General features: G+C 45.7%; 1 protein-coding gene across 2 annotated transcripts in view; it reads left to right on the forward strand.

The window, feature by feature from the left end:
- The window catches only part of TMEM240 (transmembrane protein 240), a 72369-nt gene that overhangs the window by 40724 nt on the left and 7503 nt on the right, over nucleotides 1-24142 (forward strand). For both annotated transcript variants that reach the window (XM_075277674.1, XM_075277673.1), the window contains exon 3: nucleotides 7531-7739. In XM_075277674.1, the coding sequence (XP_075133775.1) occupies nucleotides 7531-7739 (209 nt within the window). The remainder of the gene's footprint in view (nucleotides 1-7530; nucleotides 7740-24142) is intronic.

Consider the following 24142-nt stretch of genomic DNA (forward strand, 5'->3'; position numbering starts at 1 on the left):
AAAGTAGAACAAAAAACCCTAATAAAATAGACAGTATAATAAAGGACGCTAATGAACGCTCAGGCCTCGTTCACATCTGCGTTGGTAATCCGTTTGGGGGAGTCGGCACGGGGACCTCCTGAATGGACCACCGAACGCATTGGCAAGCGGTGTGCAGTGAAAGCACACAGACCTTATAGACTATAATGGGGTCCGTGTGCTCTCCGCATACAACATGTGGACAGAAAAGTAGTCCATGATCTACTTTTCTGTCTGCATGACTCGTGCAGACATTGCGCGGAAAGCACATGGACCCCATTATAGTCTGTGAGGTCCATGTGCTTTCACTGCACACCGCTTGCTAATGCGTTAGGTAGTCCGTTCAGGGGAGGGGCCCCATGAGGACTCCCTGAATGGATTACCGACGCAGATGTGAACAAGGCCGTTTTTTTTTAACTAATCCATTAAATAGTGTCTGTTATTGTCCATTTTTTTGCTTTAATGGTCCCTATCCTAATGGACATCCAACAGTAGTGTGAACCCTCCCTAATCCTACTAGTGAGAGTACATAGAGCATATAAGACCCAGTTCACATCTGTGTTCAGGTTTCCCAAGCGGACTCCCCAAACAGAAACTTATATGCATGTGAAACCTAGCGAAACCACATGGACCCAATTATGGTCTATAGGGTCTGCGCGTTTCAAAGGTAAACCGCTTAAAGAGAACGCACAAAAATCATTTTGGGACGTAATGTATTTTGTGAGTACAGAATTCATCTTGTGCCACAAAATCTATTTATGAGTACACAATATCATTCTGTCCTACAAAATACTATTTTCATGCCACTAAAGTTGACAAATGGACCAAATTTCATGGGTTAAACCCGGTCATGTGAATGCAGGGTTAGTTTCCCTAAGGTATGTTCACACTGTGCATTTAAAATCTGCTGTGTGTTATCTAAGGCAGAATTCCAAGATTGACCCATATATTTCTGCATAGAGAGATTCAGCAGAAGATAGCAATAAATAGATCCTGCAACTTTATAGCAGTCACTCAACACTATGGGCTATTTCTTAAAATAAGTGTGCCACCAGAATATGACCTACATTGTAAACCAAATTGTTATATTCTACATTTTAAAAACAAGAAAAAATCAATTTCATTATAAAAAAGTACTTTATCCTGCAATTTTCACTCTGACCAGAAAGCCTAATGATAGACACTGCCCAATTCTGTAATGGCCTCATAATCCTAGAGATAGAATAAATAGATTTAAAGAAAATCTACACTCAGAAAATAAGAACAGATTAGAAAAAAAAATATATATATATATATATATATATATATATATATATATATATATATATTTCATCTGATTTTATTAATGTAATAAAATAATTAGTGACACATTCTGTTTAAGGGATGATTTACTAATATTATAGATTAATAGCTCATATAGGTGATATGTCCTACATGGACATGCACAAGACATACAGTCCTATGAAAAAGTTTGGGCACCCCTATTAATCTTAATCATTTTTAGTTCTAAATATTTTGGTGTTTATAACAGCCATTTCAGTTTGGTATATCTAATAACTGATGGACACAGTAATATTTCAGGATTGAAATGAGGTTTATTGTACTAACAGAAAATGTGCAATATGCATTAAACCAAAATTTGACCGGTGCAAAAGTATGGGCACCTCAACAGAAAAGTGACATTAATATTTAGTACATCCTCCTTTTGCAAAGATAACAGCCTCTAGTCGCTTCCTGTAGCTTTTAATCAGTTCCTGGATCCTGGATGAAGGTATTTTGGACAAACAATTCAAGTTCAGTTAAGTTAGATGGTCGCCGAGCATGGACAGCCCGCTTCAAATCATCCCACAGATGTTCAATGATATTCAGGTCTGGGGACTGGGATGGCCATTCCAGAACATTGTAATTGTTCCTCTGCATGAATGCCTGAGGATTTGGAGCGGTGTTTTGGATCATTGTCTTGCTGAAATATCCATCCCCGGCGTAACTTCAACTTCGTCACTGATTCTTGAACATTATTCTCAAGAATCTGCTGATACTGAGTGGAATCCATGCGACTCTCAACTTTAACAAGATTCCCGGTGCCGGCATTGGCCACACAGCCCCAAAGCATGATGGAACCTCCACCAAATTTTACAGTGGGTAGCATGTGTTTTTCTTGGAATGCTGTTTCTTTTTGGACGCCATGCATAACACCTTTTTTTATAACCAAACAACTCAATTTTTGTTTCCAAAATGAAGCTGCCTTGTCCAAATGTGCTTTTTCATACCTCAGGCAACTCTATTTGTGGCGTACGTGCAGAAACGGCTTCTTTCTCATCACTCTCCCATACAGCTTCTATTTGTGCAAAGTGCGCTGTATTGCTGACTGATGCACAGTGACACCATCTGCAGCAAGATGATGCTGCAGCTCTTTGGAGGTGGTCTGTGGATTGTCCTTGACTGTTCTCACCATTCTTCTTCTCTGCCTTTCTGATATTTTTCTTGGCCTGCCACTTCTGGGCTTAACAAGAACTGTCCCTGTGGTCTTCCATTTCCTTACTATGTTCCTCACAGTGGAAACTGACAGGTTAAATCTCTGAGACAACTTTTTGTATCCTTCCCCTGAACAACTATGTTGAACAATCTTTGTTTTCAGATCATTTGAGAGTTGTTTTGAGTAGCCCATGATGCCACTCTTCAGAGGAGATTCAAATAGGAGATCAACTTGCAATTGGCCACCTTAAATACCTTTTCTTATGATTGGATACATCTGGCTATGAAGTTCAAAGCTCACTGAGGTTACAAACCAATTTTGTGCTTCAGTAAGTCAGTAAAAAGTAGTTAGGGGAATTCAAATCAATAAAATGATAAGGGTGCCCATACTTTTGCACCGGTCAAATTTTGATTTAATGCATATTGCACATTTTCTGTTAGTACAATAAACCTCATTTCAATCCTGAAATATTACTGTGTCCATCAGTTATTAGATATATCAAACTGAAATGGCTGTTGCAAACACCAAAATATTTAGAACAAAAAATGATTAAGATTAATAGGGGTGCCCAAACTTTTTCATAGGACTGTATATACATGGAGGATGGGCTGTCAGTCTGACATTGATTAGACCTTGCCTTAAAGGGGATGTCCAGTTACAGCAAAAAAATGTTATTGTTTGTAATACAAAGTTGTATAATTTTCCAATATACTTTCTGTATTAATTCCTAATGGTTTTCTAGATTTCTGCCAACTGTCAGTGGATAAAAAAAATCAGTCCATAGTCATATGATATACAGTCCATGGTCATATGATATACAGTCCATGGTTATGTAATATACAGTCCATAGTCATGTGATATACAGTACATGGTCATATGATATACAGTCCATGGTCATATGATATATAGTCCATGGTCATGTGATACACGGTCTGTGGTCATGTGATATACAGTTCATGGTCATGTGATATACAGTCCGTGGTCATGTGATATACAGTCCATGGTCATGTGATATACAGTCCATGGTCATGTGATACACGGTCTGTGGTTATGTGATATACAGTCCATGGTCATGTGATATACAGTCCATGGTCATATGATATATAGTCCATGGTCATGTGATACACGGTCTGTGGTCATGTGATATACAGTTCATGGTTATGTGATATACATTCTGTGGTCATGTGATATACAGTCCATGGTCATGTGATATACAGTCCATGGTCATGTGATACACGGTCTGTGGTCATGTGATATACATTCTGTGGTCATGTGATATACAGTCCATGGTCATGTGATATACAGTCCATGGTCATGTGATACACGGTCTGTGGTCATGTGATATACAGTACATGGTCATGTGATATACAGTACATGGTCATGTGATATACAGTCCATTGTCATGTGATATACAGTCCATGGTCATGTGATATACAGACTGTATGGACTGTGATATACAGACTGTATGGACTGTATATCACATAACCATGGACTATATGTCATGTGATCATGGACTGTATATCACATGACTCAGGACTGTATATCCCATGACCATGGACTGTATATCATGCAACCATGGACTGATTTCTATCCACTGGAGTAAGCAGGATGAACAACATCAAGCAAAGATCTAGAAATTGATACAGAAAGAATATTGGAACATTGTAGAACATTTCATTAGATATAGCATAACCTTTATTCTCTGACACTGGACACCCCCTTTAATAACACTCCCTACCAGTAAGGTTTATGGCTTGCAGCTCCCATAGTGAGTGCCTTGTGCGGAGCGCTTGTTCCTCAGTATACGGGTTCTCTGTCTTCAGCACTTGCAGTTACTGGACCACGTCTAATATCTCGGAGAGGGTGCATTCACAACAGGCTGTGGATTGAACACCTGCTTCCGCTACTTGAAGGATTCTTGCCAGTGTAGCATCTCCATGTCTGCAATCTGTCGGCCCGCTGTGTGCTCCAGCTCTGCTTTCCTAGTCTCTAGTTAAGCAGCGGCTCTGCCTGTGCAGGTGTGTGACATTAAGTCATTGGTAAATGGTGTCTGCTTGAGGATGTGCTCAGCCGTGCAGCTCTTTGTTTACAGACAACATTTGTATGTTTCCAGCATTTCTGCCAAGACCTAATACTAATCCCGGTGTGATTGACAGCCGCAGCCCTGCTATCTCCGCAGAACCCTCGCTACCTGTGCAGAGTTCTTGCTGCATTGTGTCGGTGAGGTTGCAGCGATGGTTGCAGCACTCTGTGCCATTAATCCCCTGCTGAGCAACTGCAGAGAGACACGAGTACGACTGACTGCAAAGGAAGCCGAGACCTTCTCTATAGCCAAATACCTACAGACAATGCGATAGCACCCCAGGTCATGAAATAAGGGGCACACTGGCACTCTTAAAGGGGAAGTCCAGCAAAAACAGATAACAATCTTGTCTCATTGTGTCCTTATGCTAAAATAATAAAGGTTGTCAAGTATAAGTTATTAGCAAAAATTAAAGTTGCCCTCCCAAATAATTTCCACTACGCAACAAGTCTATGAGACAATACAAGATGTCTTCTCTCGTCTTGTTCCCAATGGCATTGCTACAAACCTCTCCGTGCAAATTTGCTCTGTCCTAGGGCGTATATGTTTTCAGCAGTATATACACTGCAACAAATCTTCTCGGTACTTGCAGACAGTTTTTGGCAGGGAGGTTGTTCCCGCCATCATGGAGAACTAAACCCAGATCTTCTGTGGATGTAGGCTTCCTCCAATCCATCTATTTCTTCATGTCATCCCAGACGGACTGGATGATTCTGAGATCAGGGCTATATCTATGGAGGTCATATCCTCATACTAATCTATTTTATATTATACTGCCTGACTACAAACATACAGTGACCATATAATAACCCCATACACATGGTAATCTAATGCAATGGCTCAATAGTATTGATGTAGATGTAATATGGACACAATTTCAGGGGCCATACGATAGATATATGATGCTATTAGTTCGGGCCATTGGGACGGGATTGAAGGCTGTAATAGTAATAGTCTGTGTAATAAAGATGTATTATAGATATAAGGAGCACACGGTGCACATAAAGGAGAGGGAGCCCCATAGCAAAACTTCCCCCAAGTGAGGGCAAGAATGTAAGGGGACCAAAGGGCCACGCTGGCTTGAGACCTCTGTCTCCTCTTCGCCTGGGCCCAGGGGTGCAGAGGTAGCCATCACCAGGACCGGGACACTAAGAGGGCCAAAGGGTCCCCCTGACACATATACTATACTATTCTAAATGGCACAAGGTACATAGGCACCCCATTACAGATCTCTGACCGGGCCCACTCCTCTCATGGGTTTACACCCTGTCCCATTTCTCTTTAGGACTCAGGATACCGATACCTAACCTGAATGATATACTTCTTTTAACTCTTTGTTGTTGTATAATAGACCTGGATGTCATGTACACATGTTGTCTACCACTAGGGGGAGCTGTAACAGGGAGATTCTATTGCATAGGAAATCCCAGTGATGAATCTGGGATTTCCCTTTTTCATTGGCGCAGCGCTAAGATTATGTGGAAAGAAATCTCATAATTGACCGCAATCAAAATAACAGAAAGGAACAGTTTTTATTGTATTTAGCCTAATAGGGAACAAATAGGTCCTCGGTAGTGAAATGGTTAAAAAATACTTTGAATCCGTTCTTGGAGGCCATATCGGCAATAGCCATGTTTGTATTCACCTATGTGCTATGTTCATCCTGAGCCTTCTGGTTCATTAATAGGAGGTCAGACCCACATACAGGTAGGGTAATGGAGAGATTGCAGTATATGAAGGGTCTGTTAGAGACCTCCTATCTTGCTCTGTGTCATCAGAACAGAACGGATCAGAAGCCCCCATAGAGGTGAGTACATCACATGAGACACTTGATGTCACCCGGATATCATGCCGTCATCCGAGAACATTCTGCTGCATAACTCGGCCGCCCTATGGGGCAGCACACTTGGTCGTGTGCCTAGGGCCTTATAGGCTCCATGTATGCGAATGAGTATGTCAGTTCACATGTCAGTTCACATCTGTCTTCGGTATTCCGTTCGGGGAGCCCGCATGGGAACAGAATACCGAACGAATTGACAAGTGGTGAGCACTAAAAGCACACGGACACATAGACTATAATGGGGTCCGTGTACTTTCTGCGCGGAGTCCGCACGAGTTATGGGGACATGAAGGTAGTTCCATGCGCGAACACCGTGCAGAAAACACACGGGCCCCATTATAGTTTATAGGGTCCATGTGCTTTCATAAGCTCACTGCTTGCCAATGCATTGGGTATTCCGTTCCAGAGACTCCCCGAACGGAATACCGAACACAGATGTGAACCAGGCCTTAGATTTGGAAATTATGAGTCTAAGATTTTCTGACCACGCCCCTCTTAATTAACCCTGCCCACTTGTATATTGAATTTGGGTCAGAAACTATGACAAAATAGAAAAATTGTAAACTCCAAAGAAGAAGAGGAAAGCCCCACTGAGCAGAGAACTACAGATAAGTATGTCCTTGGGCGTAAAAGGCCCTTGTGCCATAATAATCATCGGGAGCTACCAAAAAATCATAAGTTCTATAAGTTAATATCGGTGTTATTAGCATGTTGTACGCTTTACTCTTTCCATTCTAGTTGTCCTGAGCTACCCCCATACCTTACTACATATGAGTGTTATCTTCCATTAGGTAAGTAGCTAAAGGGTTCGATGGGATTTCTCACAAGACTTTTATGATCTGATGACTTTTCCTATTGATTTTGGCATTGGCTATATCCGATCATCCTTCTCGTAGAACCAAAGTTCTTGGCTTCAGTTGAGGTCCCAATTTCGAACCCCAACATGACCCATAAGACACCTCTAAATGACACGTCGTAGAAGTCTTCCATGGGAAATCCATTCAACCTTTCTTACCAAATTTTTCCCATTGTATTGATTGATAAGACTTGTTACCTTGTATCCATACTGTTCTAACTATGGCCTTTTCTTTGTCACCACAACCATTTTCTCAGGTACCACGTTCACTATGTCATCCCGTACGACGGAGACCAGTCAGTGGTGGACTCATCAGAGAATTACTTTGTCACTGACAATGTAACTAAGCAGGAGATTGACCTGATGCTGGGACTCTTGTTAGGATTTTGTATAAGCTGGTTCTTGGTCTGGATGGATGGGGTTCTACATTATGCCGTCAGAGCATGGAGGACCAGTAGACGATATGGTAAGTGCACCATTTACTCCTTTCTAACTGGCTCTTTGCCAGCCATTTTGGGCTACCACCAGCAAAGCAGGTGAGACTGAAGGTGCCTTCACATATGGACCTACCAATGTTTTTGAGATCTCCTTACTATGTAACCATTAAGACTGGAGTATACCTTGCGGCAGAGTCAATGTGTAGGTCAAGGTTCGTTTCCCTGATGTGTTGATCCAGAAGAAGCTAAATAAATTCATCTGGAAGAAAGCAGCCATTGGTATTCTAGTTCTGAGCAACCCCTTTGATTTGTTGGATATCTTTAAAAATCCCGAATTAACATTCTGCATTGCTAATTGTAGTGACCCTGTAAATGATGTATTTAAAGGGAGAAATATCTGTTTTTGTGCAAGGTGTGTCTTTTGGCCTCAATCCCTGTAGCCAGGTGATACATCAAAGTCACAAGTGTTTAGGATGTGGCATTTGGTGCTCGGTATGGCGTCTTTACCATAGGAATGTACAGATACTAATTAGAAAAAATAATTCAAAAACACTTGTTATATAACAAAAAACTGGCTCTTTAAATTGCATTTTTCTTGCATTTGAAACATTAGAGATTAAGACTGTGATGGATCTGTACAAGTCCCCATACACTTAAAAGAGTTGCCCAGGAAAAATAGGTCAAGAAAGGTAAAACAAAATAAAAAACATACACATCAGTCTTGGTGCTCCGATGTCCCAGGCCACTGTCTAGTCCCATGGGCCACTGACATACGTGACTGCTGAGGCCACTGTCCTAAGGAAAGGACACAGGACGTCACTTACATTCTTGAGGCCGCCAGAAATTCCCCAGGGTGCCATGAGACCGGACAGTTTTTTTTTATTATTCACCTTCCCCCGCCTCCTGCTGCAGTAATAAAATATCCTGCACAACCCCTGTAAGATCAATATAAAAAGAAGAGAGGTAGTGGGCGCGCCGGTCCAAATGTAAAATGCTTTATTAACATACGACGCGTTTCGGGATCAGGTCCCTTTTTCAAGTGTTCCCGAAACGCGTTGTGTGTTAATGTATTTTACACTTGGACCAGCGCGCCCACTGCCTCTCTTCTTTTTACACTGGACGTTCCTGCCGATTTAACGTGGTTTAATGCGTTCCTGCCACCGACTGGGGTCCATCTATCTTCAGAGGTTCCTCTGCTATATACACGGTCAGCCCTCATCCAAATAGTTCAGTCTCTTCAACTGGTTATCAGATCCCTGCCAATCTTTAATTGATGACCTAGGATAGGTCATCAATTCATGTCCCCAAAACCCCTTTAAGTCCTGCCCCTTGGCTGAGCCCTTCCCCTCGATCGGTCTCCAATGAAGTTAGACATTTCCTCCTTTGTTCGCAGAAGGATTTTTACGAGACCTTTTCAGACTCATGTAGAAAATGGGAGGGCAACTCTATTCCTTCTTCACTTTTATGTTCATTCCTAGCTTTAGAGTTCCTTTAATCCTACTTGAAAGGGTTGTCTAAGATGAGATAAAAGGTTTGTCAGTGCCATTCTTGTCCATGGGCAGTGGTGAACTCATTTCTTCAAAATCTGAATTTTTTTCTCTATTTAGCCACACAGGATGAATTTTTGTTCTATGGGGGTCTGAGATACTGGAGATAAGTTATTACATACCTATTGATAGGACCTTTTAGATGTATATATACATATAAAAAATGAGTGAAAGAATGTAATATGAAGCGGGAAAGTAAAGGGAACGTTAGAACCGACCATCCAAGGAACAAATAAGATGACCATCACATGTACTTGCGTATGTTCCGATAATCTGGAGTTTTTGGAAGCATGGACATGGCCGTTTTTGTCATGGTATTAGTATCAGGTATTTCCTGTGGATTCATGTTCATGTTACTGCATCCAGTCCGTTTCTCTTCACAGCATGTCCTTTTCAGGTTCATTTTCATTGACCCAAGACATCCATTGAAGTCTATGTGTCATCTGTCTATGTGTCAGGTGTCATCTGATCTATTGCCGAGAGACAGAGTGATCAGTGAATGTTGGCTCGGTTAGAAACTGATGCAACATGGATGTTAAAAACTGACACAAAGTTCAGATATGGATGCAACATGGATGTAGAAAAAAAATTTAAAACTTTTCCATATCGAAATCTAAAACCTGTAATAATTTTCCTTATAAGGCATCTAGGCCCTTCTAAAATGGAATGAATCCGCCATCATCACATCCTGACAGTAATTGCCATAACCTCACTGCTCTTACAGTAAAGAATCCCCGTCTATGATGCTGGTGACATGTCCTTTCATCTAGCTGTAGAGGATGTCCCCTTGTCACTGGCCTAGGTGTAGAGGATGTCCCCTTGTCACTGGCCTAGGTGTAGAGGATGTCCCCTTGTCACTGGCCTAGGTGTAGAGGATGTCCCCTTGTCACTGGCCTAGGTGTAGAGGATGTCCCCTTGTCACTGACCAAGGTGTAGAGGATGTCCCCTTGTCACTGTCAATGGCCTAGGTGTAGAGTATGTCCCCTTGTCACTGTCACCGGTCTAGGTGTAGAGGACGTCCCCTTGCCACTGTCACTGGCCTAGGTGTAGAGGATGTCCCCTTGTCACTGGCCTAGGTGTAGAGAATGTCCCCTTGCCACTGTCACTGGTCTTGGTGTAGAGGATGTCCCCTTGTCACTGTCACTGGCCTAGGTGTAGAGAATGTCCCCTTGTCACTGGCCTAGATGTAGAGGATGTCCCCTTGTCACTGTCCTAGGTGTAGAGAATGTCCCCTTGTCACTGACCGAGGTGTAGAGGATGTCCCCTTGTCACTGTCCTAGGTGTAGAGGATGTCCTCTTGTCACTGACCTAGGTGTAGAGAATGTCCCTTTGTCACTGTCACCGGTCTAGGTGTAGAGGATGTACCCTTGTCACTGTCACTGGCTTAGGTGTAGAGAATGTCCCCTTGTCACTGTCACCGGTCTAGGTGTAGAGGACGTCCCCTTGTCACTGTCACTGGCCTAGGTGTAGAGAATGTCCCCTTGTCACTGTCACCGGTCTAGGTGTAGAGGACGTCCCCTTGTCACTGTCACTGGCCTAGGTGTAGAGAATGTCCCCTTGTCACTGTCACCGGTCTAGGTGTAGAGGACGTCCCCTTGCCACTGTCACTGGTCTTGGTGTAGAGGATGTACCCTTGTCACTGTCACTGGTCTTGGTGTAGAGGATGTACCCTTGTCACTGTCACTGGTCTTGGTGTAGAGGATGTACCCTTGTCACTGTCACTGGCTTAGGTGTAGAGAATGTCCCCTTGTCACTGTCACCGGTCTAGGTGTAGAGGACGTCCCCTTGCCACTGTCACTGGCCTAGGTGTAGAGGATGTCCCCTTGTCACTGGCCTAGGTGTAGAGGATGTCCACTTGTCACTGGCCTAGGTGTAGAGTATGTCCCCTTGTCACTGTCACCGGTCTAGGTGCAGAGGACGTCCCCTTGCCACTGTCACTGGCCTAGGTGTAGAGGATGTCCCCTTGTCACTGGCCTAGGTGTAGAGAATGTCCCCTTGCCACTGTCACTGGTCTTGGTGTAGAGGATGTCCCCTTGTCACTGTCACTGGCCTAGGTGTAGATGATGTCCCCTTGTCACTGTCACTGGTCTAGGTGTAGAGGATGTCCCCTTGTCACTGTCACTAACCTAGGTGTAGAGGATGTCCCCTTGTCACTGTCACTGGCCTAGGTGTAGAGAATGTCCCCTTGTCACTGGCCTAGATGTAGAGGATGTCCCCTTGTCACTGTCCTAGGTGTAGAGAATGTCCCCTTGTCACTGACCGAGGTGTAGAGGATGTCCCCTTGTCACTGTCCTAGGTGTAGAGGATGTCCTCTTGTCACTGACCTAGGTGTAGAGAATGTCCCTTTGTCACTGTCACTGGCCTAGGTGTAGAGTATGTCCCCTTGTCACTGTCACTGGCCTAGGTGTAGAGAATGTCCCCTTGTCACTGTCACCGGTCTAGGTGTAGAGGACGTCCCCTTGCCACTGTCACTGGTCTTGGTGTAGAGGATGTCCCCTTGTCACTGTCACTGGCTTAGGTGTAGAGAATGTCCCCTTGTCACTGTCACCGGTCCAGGTGTAGAGGACGTCCCCTTGCCACTGTCACTGGCCTAGGTGCAGAGGATGTCCCCTTGTCACTGTCACTGGTCTAGGTGTAGAGGATGTCCCCTTGCCACTGTCACTGGTCTTGGTGTAGAGGATGCCCCCTTGTCACTGTCACTGGCTTAGGTGTAGAGAATGTCCCCTTGTCACTGTCACCGGTCTAGGTGTAGAGGACGTCCCCTTGCCACTGTCACTGGCCTAGGTGTAGAGGATGTCCCCTTGTCACTGTCACTGGTCTAGGTGTAGAGGATGTCCCCTTGTCACTGTCACTGGTCTAGGTGTAGAGGATGTCCCCTTGTCACTGTCACTGGTCTAGGTGTAGAGGATGTCCCCTTGTCACTGTCACTGGCCTAGGTGTAGAGGATGTCCCCTTGTCACTGTCACCAGTCTAGGTGTAGAGGACGTCCCCTTGCCACTGTCACTGGCCTAGGTGTAGAGGATGTCCCCTTGTCACTGTCACTGGTCTAGGTGTAGATGATGTCCCCTTGCCACTGTCACTGGTCTAGGTGTAGAGGATGTCCCCTTGTCACTGTCACTGGCCTAAGTGTAGAGGATGTCCCTTTGTCACTGGCCTAGGTGTAGAGGATGTCGCCTTGTCACTGCCCTAGGTGTAGAGGATGTCTCCTTGTCACTGGCCTAGGTGTGGAAGATGTCCCCTTGTCACTGGCCTAGGTGTAGAGGATGTCCCCTTGTTACTGACCTAGGTGTAGAGGATGTCCCCTTGTCACTGGCCTAAGTGTAGAGAATGTCCTTTTGTCACAGTCACTGGCCTAGGTGTAGAGGATGTTCCCTTGTCACTGTCACTGGCCTAGGTGTAGAGGATGTTCCCTTGTCACTGTCACTGGCCTAGGTGTAGAGGATGTCCCTTTGTTACTGACCTAGGTGTAGAGGATGTCCCCTTGTCACTGGCCTAGCTGTAGAGAATGTCCTTTTGTCACAGTCACTGGCCTAGGTGTAGAGGATGTTCCCTTGTCACTGTCACTGGCCTAGGTGTAGAGGATGTTCCCTTGTCACTGTCACTGGCCTAGGTGTAGAGGATGTCCCTTTGTTACTGACCTAGGTGTAGAGGATGTCCCCTTGCCACTGTCACTGGTCTTGGTGTAGAGGATGTCCCCTTGTCACTGTCACTGGCTTAGGTGTAGAGAATGTCCCCTTGTCACTGTCACCGGTCTAGGTGTAGAGGACGTCCCCTTGCCACTGTCACTGGCCTAGGTGTAGAGGATGTCCCCTTGTCACTGTCACTGGTCTAGGTGTAGAGGATGTCCCCTTGTCAATGTCACTGGTCTAGGTGTAGAGGATGTCCCCTTGTCACTGTCACTGGCCTAGGTGTAGAGGATGTCCCCTTGCCACTGTCACTGGTCTAGGTGTAGAGGATGTCCCCTTGCCACTGTCACTGGCCTAAGTGTAGAGGATGTCCCTTTGTCACTGGCCTAGGTGTAGAGGATGTCCCCTTGTCACTGGCCTAGGTATAGAGGATGTCCCCTTGTTACTGACCTAGGTGTAGAGAATGTCCTTTTGTCACAGTCACTGGCCTAGGTGTAGAGGATGTTCCCTTGTCACTGTCACTGGCCTAGGTGTAGAGGATGTCTCTTTGTTACTGACCTAGGTGTAGAGGATGTCCCCTTGTCACTGGCCTAGCTGTAGAGAATGTCCTTTTGTCACAGTCACTGGCCTAGGTGTAGAGTATGTCCCCTTGTCACTGTCACTGGCCTAGGTGTAGAGAATGTCCCCTTGTCACTGTCACCGGTCTAGGTGTAGAGGACGTCCCCTTGCCACTGGTCTTGGTGTAGAGGATGTCCCCTTGTCACTGTCACTGGCTTAGGTGTAGAGAATGTCCCCTTGTCACTGTCACCGGTCTAGGTGTAGAGGACGTCCCCTTGCCACTGTCACTGGCCTAGGTGTAGAGGATGTCCCCTTGTCACTGTCACTGGTCTAGGTGTAGAGGATGTCCCCTTGCCACTGTCACTGGTCTTGGTGTAGAGGATGCCCCCTTGTCACTGTCACTGGCTTAGGTGTAGAGAATGTCCCCTTGTCACTGTCACCGGTCTAGGTGTAGAGGACGTCCCCTTGCCACTGTCACTGGCCTAGGTGTAGAGGATGTCCCCTTGTCACTGTCACTGGTCTAGGTGTAGAGGATGTCCCCTTGTCACTGTCACTGGTCTAGGTGTAGAGGATGTCCCCTTGTCACTGTCACTGGCCTAGGTGTAGAGGATGTCCCCTTGTCACTGTCACCGGTCTAGGTGTAGAGGACGTCCCCTTGCCTCTGTCACTGGCCTAGGTGTAGAGGATGTCCCCTTGTCACTGTCACTGGTCTAGGTGTAGATGATGTCCCCTTGCCACGGTCACTGGCCTAGGTGTAGAGGATGTCCCCTTGTCACTGTCACTGGCCTAAGTGTAGAGGATGTCCCTTTGTGACTGGCCTAGGTGTAGAGGATGTCCCCTTGACACTGGCCTAGGTGTAGAGGATGTCGCCTTGTCACTGCCCTAGGTGTAGAGGATGTCTCCTTGTCACTGGCCTAGGTGTGGAAGATGTCCCCTTGTCACTGGCCTAGGTATAGAGGATGTCCCCTTGTTACTGACCTAGGTGTAGAGAATGTCCTTTTGTCACAGTCACTGGCCTAGGTGTAGAGGATGTTCCCTTGTCACTGTCACTGGCCTAGGTGTAGAGGATGTCTCTTTGTTACTGACCTAGGTGTAGAGGATGTCCCCTTGTCACTGGCCTAGCTGTAGAGAATGTCCTTTTGTCACTGTCACTGGCCTAGGTGTAGAGGATGTTCCCTTGTCACTGGCCTCGGTGTAGAGGATGTCCCTTTGTTACTGACCTAGGTGTAGAGGATGTCCCCTTGCCACTGTCACTGTTCTTGGTGTAGAGGATGTCCCCTTGTCACTGTCACTGGCTTAGGTGTAGAGAATGTCCCCTTGTCACTGTCACCGGTCTAGGTGTAGAGGACGTCCCCTTGCCACTGTCACTGGCCTAGGTGTAGAGGATGTCCCCTTGTCACTGTCACTGGTCTAGGTGTAGAGGATGTCCCCTTGTCACTGTCACCGGCCTAGGTGTAGAGGATGTCCCCTTGTCACTGTCACTGGTCTAGGTGTAGAGGATGTCCCCTTGTCACTGTCACTGGCCTAGGTGTAGAGGATGTTCCCTTGCCACTGTCATTGGTCTTGGTGTAGAGGATGTCCCCTTGTCACTGTCACTGGTCTAGGTGTAGAGGATGTCCCCTTGTCACTGTCACTGGCTTAGGTGTAGAGAATGTCCCCTTGTCACTGTCACTGGTCTAGGTGTAGAGGACGTCCCCTTGCCACTGTCACTGGCCTAGGTGTAGAGAATGTCCCCTTGTCATTGTCACCGGTCTAGGTGTAGAGGACGTCCCCTTGCCACTGTCACTGGCCTAGGTGTAGAGGATGGCCCCTTGTCACTGTCACTGGTCTAGGTGTAGAGGATGTCCCCTTGTCAGTGTCACTGGTCTAGGTGTAGAGGATGTCCCCTTGTCACTGTCACTGGTCTAGGTGTACAGGATGTCCCCTTGCCACTGTCACTGGCCTAGGTGTAGAGGATGTCCCTTTGTCACTGGCCTAGGTCTAGAGGATGTCCCCTTGTCACTGGCCTAGGTGTAGAGGATGTCCCCTTGTCACTGGCCTAGGTGTAGAGAATGTCCTTTTGTCACAGTCACTGGCCTAGGTGTAGAGGATGTTCCCTTATCACTGTCACTGGCCTAGGTGTAGAGGATGTCCCCTTGTCACTGTCACTGGCCTAGGTGTAGAGGATGTTCCCTTATCACTGTCACTGGCCTAGGTGTAGAGGATGTCCCCTTGTCACTGTCACTGGCCTAGGTGTAGAGGATGTTTCCTTGTCGCTGTCACTGGCCTAGGTGTAGAGGATGCCCCCTTGTCACTGGTCTAGGTGTAGAGGATGTCCCCTTGTCGCTGTCACTGGCCTAGGTGTAGAGGATGTCCCCTTGTCACTGGCCTAGGTGTAGAGGATGTTACCTTGTCACTGTCACTGGTCTCGGTGTAGAGGATGTTCCCTTGTCACTGTCACTGGCCTAGGTGTAGAGAAGACCTGGGCAAAGTCCGGCCCCCGGGCCACATCCGGCCCTCTGACTGATTCAGTCCGGCCCGCACAGCTTTGACTAGGGAGGCGTGTCTAGGGGGCGTGTCTTAGTGCCGGCCGAAGATGGAGATGTGGGGCGTGTCATAAAGTACTGAGAGATGTAAGGTGAGCTGCAGGGGGGAGAGAGAGAGAGTGTGTGTCTATATGTGTGTGTCTGTCTATATGTGTCTATATATATGTGTGTGTGTCTGTCTATATGTGTCTGTCTATCTGTGTGTGTGTCTCAGTAACCTAGGGGCAGAGATGGAAGGGGAATGTTATACTAGGGCAGAGATGGCAGATGGAGGGGGGGACATGAAACTGGGGGAGAGATGGAGGGGGGGGGGTGACCATGAAATGGGGAAAATAAAGGGGGATATGAAACTGAGGGAGAAATGGAGGGGGGGACATGAAACTAGGGGTAGATGAAGAGGGCACTTAGACTGGGGGGACATTAAACCATGGAGGAAGCTGTAGGGGGACCTGTCTGCCTCTAGTTGCCCCCAGTTTAATGTCACCCTCCAGCTACCCCTATAGTTTAATGTCTGCTTCCCGATTTTAATGTCCCCCTCTAGTTGCCCCCAGTTTCATGTCCTGCTCCAGCTGTCAATTTATTGCCCCTCTCCAACTACCCCCACTGTTTAATGTCCCCCTCCAGCTGCCCCAGTTTTGTGTCCCCTCTAGCTTCCCCCAGTTTATGCTGGGGCACCAGGAGAGGAACCTAATACTGTGGGGCAGTTGGAAGGGAACATTATAATGTGTGGGGGCATATAGTGTACGGGTGACTGTAGGAGGATTATACTTTGTGGGGGCACATGGAAAGATGATTGGGAATGGGTGGAGTCAACGTAGAAGTGGGTGGAGCTAAATTTGCCGTGGCACAGCCCTCTAGCATAGTTTCAATTTCTTATGCGGCCCCATGGGAAAATTAATTGCCCACCCCTGGTGTAGAGGATTTCCCCTTGTCACTGTCACTGGTCTAGGTGTAGATGATGTCCCCTTGCCACTGTCACTGGCCTAGGTGTAGAGGATGTCCCCTTGTCACTGTCACTGGCCTAAGTGTAGAGGATGTCCCCTTGTCACTGTCACTGGCCTAGGTGTAGAGGATGTCCCCTTGTCACTGGCCTAGATGTAGAGGATGTCCCTTTGTCACTGGCCTAGATGTAGAGGATGTCCCTTTGTCACTGGCCTAGATGTAGAGGATGTCCCTTTGTCACTGGTCTAGGTGTAGAGGATGTCTCCTTGTCACTGGCCTAGGTGTAGAGGATGTCCCTTTGTCACTGGTCTAGGTGTAGAGGATGTCCCCTTGTCACTGGCCTACATGTAGAGGATGTCCCTTTGTCACTGGCCTAGATGTAGAGGATGTCCCTTTGTCACTGGCCTAGATGTAGAGGATGTCCCTTTGTCACTGGTCTAGGTGTAGAGGATGTCTCCTTGTCACTGGCCTAGGTGTAGAGGATGTCCCTTTGTCACTGGTCTAGATGTAGAGGATGTCTCCTTGTCACTGGCCTAGGTGTGGAAGATGTCCCCTTGTCACTGTCACTGGTCTAGGTGTAGAGGATGTCTCCTTATCACTGTCAATGGCCTAGGTTACAGGATTTCCGCTTGTCACTGTCTCTGGCTGAGGTGTGGAGGATGTCCCCATATCAGTGTCACTGGCCCATCTTTCTGTCCCCCAATCCACCCATTCCCCTAATAATCTTGTTCGCCTTCTTCTGCACTCTCTCCTGTTCAGTTGTGTCCATCTTATATATTGGGGCCCATAAAATAGTCTAAGTGTGGCCATACCAGTGATTTGTATAGAGACATAACTATGTCCTTGCCATGAGAGTCTCGTCCTCTTTTGAGGCATCCCATAATTTTATTTGCCTTGGCAGCAGCTGCCTGACACTGGTCACTAAAGGTAAGCTTGCTGTCCACCACAATCCCGAAGTCTTTTTCATTGGCAGTCTTAGGCTCCGTTCCCACGGAGGAACGCGTTGCGCATTCAGACACTTATACACGTGTCAGAGTGAGAGCGCTCAAAACAGATCCCATTCACTTCAATGTGTGCCAGCTTACGGGCGCTACACATTGAAATCAATTGCAGGCTCTTTAACCCATTGATTTCAATGGTTAGCGTGCGTGAGCCGGCACCCATTGATCACTTGGGGATCCCCTTTGACTCTTGTATATTCTGCAATTTTTAGCTGGCTTTAGATTTTTTGACAAATTGGATAGGCAACATACCAAATTACGAAACTATGTAACAGGGTCCGGTGGTGTCACTTCACATGACAGCCCACTATTATCTAGAGAAGACAAGATATTGGACCATACAGACAACATCCGAGACACAACAACTAGCGCAAAGTTACCGACTATCCCAAATTTGTTAGGCCAGTCCCTAACTTTCCAAATTCCGACATGTCTAATCTTTAAAACGCTGAAAAATTTTTAATTTCTTATATTTACAAAAATTTTAACTGTTAATTTTCTCCCAATGTAAATAAGGTTCTGCTATTGGGGAAATCATCAGCTGCGGAACTGAGGAAACTGCAATGATACAAATAGAAAAGAAAAGTTTTAGAATTGTTTGTAAAATATATATATTTTAAGACGTATAAAGAATTTTCTAGGAACAGAATCTCTTTGATTCCCGGCACTCTCATATCATTATATAAGGATTGCCCTGTTCATATGATCATCTCAAACACTTCTTCAGACTGTGCCCAGGAGGGCTTGTCATCAAGTGTTTCTTGGAGATGTCAGGATGTATCTTGTTTCTGGAGGCCAAAAATGTCTAGAAAAGTAACAGGAATCATTTGTGACACTGACTTTGTTTGACAGCATTGAAAAGTTTAGTTAAAGTGTATTCTCTGTACCTACATGGTAGCAGCCGTATCTCAGCATTCCTGCTTATCTCTGGCCTGGTTTTGCGGTTTTCTGGGATTGCAGGAGAATGGGAATGGGAATAACTTACTTTTGGGAGTCCCCATATAGGACTGAATGGGTTTGGTTACAAGGGTTGTCCCACCTGGGCCACATTTTCCAATAACGAAGGATTCCAGTCAACTGATCACTGTTGATCCATCTTCTCTAACACCCCCTGGAAGAGCTTTGACCAGCAGGGACCACCGGATTCTCCTCCGATGGAACTGGAGCTAGTTTTTATGGTGCCTTTCTTATCTGGCCATAGAGCCATAGACAGTGCATTTCTGTAATACTCTGTGTAGTAGGAGCAGTCTCACTTGGACCCTGCTAACACGGCCAAAGGTCCCTTTGCTTAATGACACATAGTAGATGTTACAAATTTTGCTTTGGTGCCTAGGAGCTTCAAGTTAAACCTCTAACCATGGGCCCGCTCCTTTCCCCTCTCTAACACACATGTACCACTAACATGGGGAAAACCCTAATGCTATGTCCTATTTTTTTGTGAAGATTAGATCTTCTTGGGAGATCCTTAGGTGGACCAGCTTGGCAGTGATCTCTGTTGGCTCCAAGACCAACGGTAAAGAAGATGTCCACCAACTCCAATTTCTGGAATTCTTCTCCACTGATTCCGCCACAGTTGATTTCTATCCTCCACCATTCCTTAGCCATCGGTGCTGTTATTTTCAGCAACTAATACACTTATTATGTTCTCTACTGTCAGGTGGGCGTTCTCAGACTACTGCCCCAGCCCAGGACCACTCACTAGACAGCAGAGATTCTAACAAGAATATTGGAAAAAGGAATGGTGGAGGCTAGAGAAGATATCAGTGGAGGGCACCTATAGAAAAATGCAAAGAGTTAGGTGAAAGGTCCTCTTTAAAACGTATTGTCTTCTGCTGGACCTTTGGAGTCCATTCTTATGTCAAAGCCTTGGTCCTCCAGTGGATTGTTTGGTACTTTGTTGGACTTGTCCATGCAGCTATCCCGGGCCAACTTTGGCATCTCTATATCTACCCTTCCCGTACTTATACTCTGTCTTCTATGAGTCCTCCTCCGGAGCTGTAATGTCGGCCTCCTTAGTTCTTCATAGTATTTATACATTGCTAACATCTTAAGAAATGTAAGCTGAGAATACTTGATAGCGGAAATGTTCCACCATGATTTTTCTATTGTCTTATTTTTAACCTCTGCAGGGACTCAAAGTTTTTTCTCTCTTGAGACGTTACCACCACCACCTTAGAGGAAAGCAGATAATAATGTCTAATTTTAGGACACTAAGAATAAATGAAAGGAAGTATAAATTACCATCCAGCCGGTGATGATTTTAATGAGACGGTTGACACGCGGGCTGACAATACTTACAATTATAGGACACTTGTTACCTCTTGTTACCTTTTCTGCTTCTTTTTTTTTTTGTAATTCCATTAAAAGTCTATTAGTTTCTCATTAGCCTCAGTGAGAGGCCGCTCTGGAGAATTGCGGTGCAGACAGGTGGCCGTGATCGGAGGCGATGCGACTATATCTGCCATCGTCGTCCCAAAACGGGCATCATCTCGGCTCTGCTATAGCGTGGATGTAGTGTATGGCTGCAGCTGATAGGAGGAGCTGTGTGTGCACATCTGCGCCCGCCGCTGCTCACATTGGCATTCACATCAAGCAGATAATGTCTCTTGTTATGACGGCCTTTCAGATTTGAGATGAAAACATTCTTGACAATATAGATAAATGAGGGGACATATTTGGGTGCAGGGCTTCGAGATCTGCGCTTGGCCTCCCGGATTATGCCGGATTTTAACTATTGCTTATCTTTCTATAAGCAAACGCTTCCAGTAACAAAGGTTGACAGAGTTGCATATAGAAGGGAATGTACATTAGGGCCAATGGTATTGCTTTATTTCTCGTGTTTGCATAGCCTTACCATATTTTGCAATGATGTATAGTAGGATTGTCATTGTGCATATCAGTCCCTATTCCCAGTAGGGCTCACTCTCATGGATCCCATACACGGAGGTAAGAGAAAATGACTAATGACCCCATGGATGTCTAATATGATATAGGCCTGGTATAGGGCATACCGTACCTTTTATTTAATCCAAACTTGGGCTTCCAAAATAAGAAGAGTCCACCCAGACTCCTGAAAGAGCTGGCAAATGTCCAGGCCCAGGTAGCCCAGATTTCTATCCAGGTGTCATCTTCGGTCTTCACTGACCCAGCCATACTGAATGGGCCACAAATGCGGACAGGTATGGGATCTGCTCCAACATTTGCAGCCCAGAAACAGCAGTAAGGCTGAGGTCAGACAGGTTTTTTTGGTCCAGAATTTGATGCGGAGGCCGCCTCAGATTCCGGACCAAAAATCGGGTAGCCACCGTCATCCAGTCGTGACACTCCACTCAGGATTAGGCCCAAATGAATGAGCCCAATCGAGAGGGAGTGTCTTCAGGCGGATGTACGCGGCTGAATCAGAGGCGGAATCTGCTTGAGGACAGAGCATGAATCAATGACTGGCTTCCATTGATTTCAATGGGAGGCGTTTTTTTTAGCAGGATTTTGATGCGGATTCCGTGTCAAAATCCTGACAAAAAAAAACCCTTCTGGACTCAGCCTAAAAGCTACTGTTGTGTATAGGGGCATATTGAAAAATATGGGCTTGTACTTTTATCCGCAGTTGCAGATAAAATTGTGCCCATGTGCATGAGGTCTTAATCTTTCTGTGATGTGGGCACAGTAATGGCTGGTGACGTTCCAAACAAGAGCGGGGCTAGAATATTTTCCTACTCACTCCAAAAAAAGGGGATGTGGTACGCTCCAATATGGTCATGGTCTCGTATGAAGGGGGCATGGTAGTCCCCGGCTTGCTGTTATCCTGGACTGTTGTCAGAAATGTTTCATCCTAGACACATAGAAGTTTGTTTCATAATGCATAAATACAATAGATGTATACATTGCCATGGGGGCACCATATGGCGGCATTCAGAGTGCCAGCGGGCCCAGGAATACTGGCTAGCACAAAAGACAAGGCCTTCTATGCAATGAATGATAACCTGTATGGTAACTTCTGGGTATCCCATGAGGTGTAGTCATACAATGTAGAAATTACCAAGCCGCTTCATCAAGACTGGCATATTACACACCAGTTTTGATGATCCAGTATGTCTTCTCTTTTGGCAATTCGTAGACGTCATGACCCTAAACCATGTACTGGAGTTTAGTACGCTTAGCCAAACATAGAATGAAAAAATATATAAGGTTGTGTGAAAATGAATATCAGACGAAGCCCTCACTTGCTGAGAAACGCGTTGTCTTCCTGGCCTTGTGTTTCTAAGTATTGGACACAATAAGGATAAATCCAGATGTCACCCTGCGAGGGCTCCAGGCTGTAGATAATGGACATTACAAGTACTTGTCTCATCGGTTTACTGTTGAGGAGGGTATTTTTCCATATATATTACTACATTTACATGTATCTATTACTATTCTATCTATATTCAGATTTCTGTCACTGAAGAGTATATTTATCATTACCATCTTACTTTTGGGGTAGAAAACTTGTTCAAACAAAAATCTGGCTATAGTTATTGTAAAATGGCAATAAAATCTCTTTGTTAGGGTTGAGTGATCAGGATTGGAAAAGATCGGATTCTGATCGGCGATCGTGCAAATTTCACGATTGCGATCGGGATCGGCTGGAAAATTATTGAAAATTGGATTTTAAAAATGATTCTGAAATCTGAAGATTGGCTCAACCCTAGTCTTTGTATGACCTGCTGTATACAGAACCAGGGCTGCTTTATCCATAAGGCCAATAGTACATCCACACCAGGCCCTATGTTGCAGGGGGGCCCCTAAGCCGCCCCAGATCAAGGCAGATGCAAGAAGAAAGATATAGATGCCTAATAGGGGACTGAACAATACATTTTGTAAACTAGGCAATCCCTTTAAATCAGGTTCCCTGTCTAAATATAGTTTTAATAAACTTGATGGGAGTTCTGCCAAGTCTCATTGACCTTTCTCTGCTAAATGGTAGTTGGCTCTTGAGATGAAGGCCTGAATGATCAGACTGGCTGCTACGACACTCCGACTGATAACACTACGTATATGTCTGTATTAACCTGTTCCTAGCAAGACTTAAATGACAAGGCAGAGATGTGCAGAATCATCTTGACATCCAGGGTTGGTCGCCACCCTAAGCTATGTCCACCTCACCCTGCAAAATCAGAAAACCTCTTTAGGTTAAGGCCCCATGTTGCGGAAACGCAGCTTTTTTTGTTGCAGATTATGTTGCATTTTTTTGAGCCAAAGCCAGGAGTGGATTGAGCAGAACGTAGAAGTATAAGAACTTCCATAAGATTTCCCTTTCCTTCTGAGTCCACTACTAAGTTTGGCTCAAAAAAACACAGCAAAGTCTGCAACAAAAAAAAGCTGTGTTTCCGCAACCTTGGGTCTTGGCCTAAGTCACACTTACACTAGTGCATTCCCTTGTCAGCTCGGGTATCAGAACTTGCAAACAGCAAACCCCTTTACACTTAAAGAGGACCTTTCACCATTTTGCCCACAGGCAGTTCTATATACTGCTGGAAAGCTGACAGTGCACTGTTGGCTTTCCCGATCTGGGCCCGATGTGAAGAGCTTACGGTCCCGGTACCGTAGCTCTTCTATGGTCAGAAGGGCGTTTCTGACAGTTAGCCAGAGACGTCCTTCTTCACAGCACAGCCAATCGCGCTGTGCTGTGAGAGCCGGGAGGAACGCCCCCCTCTCTCCCTCCGTCTATGGACGAGTACTGCGAGCAGAGGGAGGGGGGCGTTCGGGAAAGCCAACAGTGCGCTGAACTCAGTATATAGAACTGCCTGTGGGCAAAATGGTGAAAGGTCAATACATTAAGGGGCCCTGTTCAATTTTTTGTATATCGTATCACCACACATATAGTTTAATTTCCGCATAACAAGCCCCATCACGAGACCCCCTGTCCCCTCAACCACTACAATAAAACCAAAAATAAAGAATACTCACCTCACCGTTTCCATTCCAACTCTGGCTGTAATGATATCTGTGGCTCGGGGCTCTTTGTGCTTCCCTGCTGCAGACAACATCAGCCCAAGGCAGAATAATGGAGCACAGAGCTGATAGCTCCCTCCTCCACCATTGTATTCAACCTCTATCTGTGTCCTAAGGACACAGACGGAGTTGAAATGACTGCCTGCCACCCAGCACCCAAAATGAGGATCCTCTAGTATTATGTTGGACCAGTCCGACACTGTTCAAAGCAGACAACCCCTTTAACTATCAATTTCAGATTT

The sequence above is a fragment of the Leptodactylus fuscus genome, chromosome 6 (assembly GCF_031893055.1).
Source record: "Leptodactylus fuscus isolate aLepFus1 chromosome 6, aLepFus1.hap2, whole genome shotgun sequence".
NCBI classification, from domain to species: domain Eukaryota; kingdom Metazoa; phylum Chordata; class Amphibia; order Anura; family Leptodactylidae; genus Leptodactylus; species Leptodactylus fuscus.